Source organism: Mizuhopecten yessoensis, unplaced genomic scaffold, assembly GCF_002113885.1.
Source record: "Mizuhopecten yessoensis strain PY_sf001 unplaced genomic scaffold, ASM211388v2 scaffold3311, whole genome shotgun sequence".
NCBI classification, from domain to species: Eukaryota; Metazoa; Mollusca; class Bivalvia; order Pectinida; family Pectinidae; genus Mizuhopecten; species Mizuhopecten yessoensis.
This window is the reverse complement of record NW_018404981.1, coordinates 511,507-516,854: the sequence shown is the minus strand read 5'-3', so window position 1 is coordinate 516,854 and position 5,348 is coordinate 511,507. Positions and strand designations below refer to the sequence as shown.

The 5,348-nt window shown below is 40.1% G+C and overlaps 1 protein-coding gene across 1 annotated transcript in view; it reads right to left on the bottom strand.

Moving 5' to 3' along the window:
• LOC110447314 overlaps positions 1-4,710 on the bottom strand; it is a 16,111-nt gene extending 11,401 nt beyond the window's left edge. The window contains exon 1 of the mRNA XM_021492922.1: positions 4,673-4,710. Coding sequence (XP_021348597.1) covers positions 4,673-4,685 — 13 coding nt within the window. The 5' untranslated portion in view covers positions 4,686-4,710. The remainder of the gene's footprint in view (positions 1-4,672) is intronic.
• Positions 4,711-5,348: the final 638 nt, after the last annotated feature.

Genomic DNA, 5,348 nt, shown 5'->3' with positions numbered 1-5,348 from the left:
CGCTGTCTAGGATATGATCGACTTCTTGTTTTCATTGGGTTGTCGCTGTCTAGGATATGATCGACTTCTTGTTTTCATTGGGTTGTCGCTGTCTAGGATATGACCGACTTCCTGTTAGCATTGGGTGGTCTCTGTCCAGGATATGATCCACTTCCTGTTTACATGGTGTTGTCTCTGTCTATGATATGATCGACTTCCTGTTTACATGGTGTTGTCTCTGTTTAGGATATGATCGACTTCCGGTTTACATTGGGTTGTCTCTGTCTAGGATATGACCGACTTCCTGTTAACATTGGGTGGTCTCTGTCCAGAATATGATCGACTTCCTGTTTACATGGTGTTGTCTCTGTCTATGATATGACCGACTTCCTGTTTACATTTGGTTGTCTCTGTCTAGGATATGATCGACTTCCGGTTTACATGGGGTTGTCTCTGTCTAGGATATGATCGGCTTCCTGTTTATACTCACTTTGGGTTTACAAGGGAATGTCTCGGTCTACCCACTTACTGTCAACAAGGGGATGTCTCGGTCTACCTACTTACTTTTAATAAGGGGGATGTCCCTATGTAGCCATTTACATGGGGTTGTCTATGTCGAGGATATGATCGGCTTCCTGTTTAAATTGGGTCGTCTCGGTCTATGAAAATACTCACTTTGTGTTTACAAGGGAATGTCTCGGTCTACCCACTTACTGTCAACAAGGGGATGTCTCGGTCTACATACTTACATTTAATAAGGGAGATGTCTTGGTCTGCCCTCTTATTGTTAACGTGGGGATGTCCCTGTGTAGCCATTTACTGTTAACAAGGGGATGTCTCGGGCTATCCACTTATTGTTTACACGGGGATGTCCCGGTGTAGCCATTTACCGTTAACAAGGGTATGTCTCGGGCTACCCACTTATTGTTTACAAGGGGATGTTCCGGTGTAGCCATTTACTTTTAACAAGGGTATGTCTCGGTCTAACCAAATACTGTTAACAAGGGGATGTCTCGGTCCACCCACTTATTGTTAACAAGGGGATGTCTCGGTCTACCCACTTATTGTTTATAAGGGGATGTTCCGGTGTAGCCATTTACTTTTAACAAGGGTATGTCTCGGTCTAACCAAATACTGTTAACAAGGGGATGTCTCGGTCTACCCACTTCCGGTTATAAAAGGGATGTCTCGGTCTACCCACTTCCTGTTAACAAAGAGATGTCTCGGTCTACCCATTTACTTTTAACAAGGGTATGTCTCGGTCTAAACACTTACTGTTAACAAAGAGATGTCTCGGTCTACCCACTAACTGTTAACAAAGAGATGTCTCGGTCTACCCACTAACTGTTAACAAGGGGATGTCTCGGTCTAACCACTTCCTGTTAACAAGGGGATGTCCCGGTCTACCCACTTACTGTTAACAAGGGGATGTCCCGGTCTACCCACTTCCTGTTTACATTTACTGTTTCAATCTACCCACTTCCTGTATACAAGGTGGTGTTTTTGGTCTACCAACAACCTGTTGTCTCAGTAAAGACAATATTTTCTTGTGATGATTATTAGCCTGCCAAAGAATCTTTAAAGTATATGTGTCTTATCATGAATTCATTGTGATTATACCTTACTTTTATTTTTTCGTTATTATTATTTTACATTTATTACTATCTCCTTGTTAACTTTGATTGTTTTAATTTTTGTTTTTTGTTTTGTTATCTCCCAATGTTAGCCTTTTCTTACTTTCCAGTAAATGACCATTTCACTTTAATTGTTTGATTAAAAAATAGTTGGAAAGTCACAAATGCGCATGTCATCTTCAACACGTCTCCATGCATTCAAAGTACTTTCATATCGTGACGTCAATCACCCTAACGCGCGCATATTTCGATTTTTAACCAATGTTGCGATTCTGTAGTTGAAGGGAGATGGTCTATGATTTATTTAAGATAAAATGACATTGATGGATATTATATTGCATGGTGTATGTGCCATTGTGAATTTTGGGGGGAAGGATTTGATTATGACCAATCGATTATGTAAAAACGCTGCTGTATATATGCTAGGACTAATATTTAGCAATCGCAAACGTGCAGAATGTGGTCTCAATAAAGACCTTGGTTTTCTGCAAGAACCTATGCTATGGTGCAGCGTCCGTCCGTCAACGTTTCCTTTAAAACGCTACTTGTCCTGAACGGCTTGGTGGATTTTATCTAAATTTGACCTGGAGTATCCTCGGCGAAACGGGACTCAATTTTATATAAACGGAGGGTGTGCCCTAATAGAGGAAATGTAGGTAAATCATTTAAAATTCTTCTACTACTGTACAAATGGAGGAATTTTAACCAAATTGTGTCTAGAATATCCTTAGGCAAGGTGATTTCACTTTTGTATTACGGGGGTGTGGCTCCCCTGTGGGAAGAGGGGCGGGTCCCATTACGGAGAACATAGGGGAAAATGTTTAAAATTCTTCTCATTCTGTAAGAATGGGGGGATTTGAACCAAATTTGGTGTATCGCATCCTTACTCCTTAGGCAAAAGGGACTCAATTTTGTATAAATTGAAGGTATTGCCCCCTGGCGGCTGAGGTGTGGGCCCTAATAGGGGACATTTAGGTAAATCATTTAAAATTCTTCTCTTACTGTACAAAATGGGCGGATAGGTCGAGTGGTTAACACTCCGGCCTCCCGCTCAGTCGGCCGGGGTTCGAACCCCGAAGTCGTCGTACCCTTGGAAAGTGTTTTTCTACTGCCAACACAACTCCAACATCCCAGGTGGAGTATAAAATGGTATGGGGTGGGTGTTGAGGTATCTGTGCTGTAACATTCAAGTGAGGTGGCACTTTGAATGATACCGTTAGAAGCAAACAAAACACAATACATCTCCAGCACACCCACCAGGCATACACACATAGGGAGATATTAACCAGGTGGCATAGGACTAGTAGTTAGCGCCTGATAAGGCAGCTCCTGCGAATTCCTCAAAATTGTATTGAATAATGGATATGCTAATTGATTGATTGTATAAATTATATATCTATGTACTGTAAAGCGCTTTAGAGTGACTTATTCTAGCTAGATAGGGCGCTATATCAAATGTTGTATATCATTATTATAAAAGGAGGAATTTGAACCAAATTTAGTCGACAACTCCTTAGGCAAGGGGAACTCACTTTTGCCTAAACGGAGGTGCGGCTCCCCTGGGAGAAAAGGGGCGGTGTCCATCAGTGAGAACATAGGGGGAAATGTTTAACATCTTTCTTCTGTATGAAGGAAGGGCTTTGAACCAAATTTGATGTAAAACATCCTTAGGCAAACGAGACCAAAATTTGTATAAATAGAAGGAAGGTATTCTGGGTCTGAGGAGCAGAACAAAAAAGAATTTTTACCTTGGACAGTATCGACAAACACAATCATGATAAAAGAATTGACACCGGGGTCTGGCCCCACCCCTAGGGACTTGATTTCTGAGCCATAACTTTGAAACGGTTGAGATCCTCCATCTATAACCACATATACCAGTGCTAGGCATCACAAGACGAACACAATCATCTGATCAGTGTATTAATATTGATCTTTCGTCTGGCCCTACCCCAAAGGACTTAATTTCTGGACCATAACCTTGAAACGATTTAGATTCCTACCCCATAATCGTATATACATTTGATAGGCATAAAGAGATAAACACAGTCATGATATTAAAATTGACCGATGGGTCTGGCCCCACCCCTTGGAACTATATTCCTGAGCCATAACTTTGAAACTGTTGAAATCCCAACCCCATAACCATATATACCATTGCTGGGCATCAAGAGACGAACACAATCATGATATTAATATTGCCCCTTGGGTCTTGCCCCATCCCTAGGCACTTAAGTTTTGGGCCATATCTTTGAAACAGTTGAAATCTGCACCCCATAACCATATATACCTTTGATAGTCATAAAGAGATAAAATACTCATACAATATATTTGATAATTGACCCTGTGGTCTGGTTCCATGCCTAGGGACTTATTCTTTTTGTTATAACATTGAAACGGTTGAAATCCCGATCCCCATAACCGTATATACACAATCATGATATTGGTATTGACTCTTGTATCTGGCCCCAACCCTTGCCCTAGGAAATTAATTTCTTGGCCATATCAATAGCCATAATAAACTATATACCATTGCTGGGCATAAATATCCAGGTGAGCGGTACAGGTCATATGGGCCTCTTGTTGTTCTCCGGGGAAAAGAGAGGACAAATGTAATGTTCCAAGTGCATCATAACAATGAGGCTTTACTGATATTTAAATGATATAATATAGTAGGAAAGAATGATTTCCAGTTACAATAAAACATGTTATTCTAACAATGAATTAATACAAAGTAAAATGAAAATATATTATACACTACAAAGTCAAAACAGGAACAAAACTGGAACTTGAAAAGACGATTCGGAAAGAACCGCGAAAACGGGAAGACACCATAAACCCACACATAGTCGACACCAGAAGAACAGGAAAGGTAAGCGCCTCCGGCACCACATGTGGTTCCCATCATAATGTCCCCCGTCAAATCTAAGGAAGTGTGAAGGTCACCCACCTTAAGTACACAGTGAACAATGTTTTCAGTTATGGCAGACACTGAAAACCATAGCTGGAATTCAGATTATGATTAACACATCAGACAAATATATAACAACGGTACTTACGTATACAATGCATGCCTTTGAGCGATTTGTTCCTAGTCTTTCAGTAACAACTCATATCTGATTGATAAACAGCACAGGTCAATTAAATACATTTTAGTTTTGGAATTTTATAAATCAGCTGGTCGTTTTTCGAAATCCTTTCCATTTTAAATTGACATTAAAAAATCATAAAATCTCTTGATATCAGTTTCGCAAATTTGAATACAAATCGAAACCAAAACTCCCTTCACTTTTAGAAAACTTTCAACAAGCACTTACCGATTCTACAGGATAACAGATATTAAACAGTGCCTAACAAATAGGGAATAACTTGTAGTGGACTGTTGTGTCGACAAATAGACAGCATCCTCGATTCTCCCGGGTTACGCTCACTTTCGCTCTCTGCACCCCTGGAATATGTCCAGGCGCGTAGCTACCATGTAAGCCAATAAGCCCGGGCTTGCACATGATTTTGTATAGGTTTAAGTATAGGTTTTCATGACGTTATTTTTTCTTGCTGATACTATAAAGTGGAGTTTAAGTTTTGAATATATAGTATACATATATAATTCCTCAGATATGATACATTGTTAATAGTGAGTACAAAAATGTATGAAGTTTAGAAATGTCCATTGCATTGATGGACAGTTCCAGGCGGAACTAAACTGCTCGATTGAGTAAATTGAGAAACTCACGC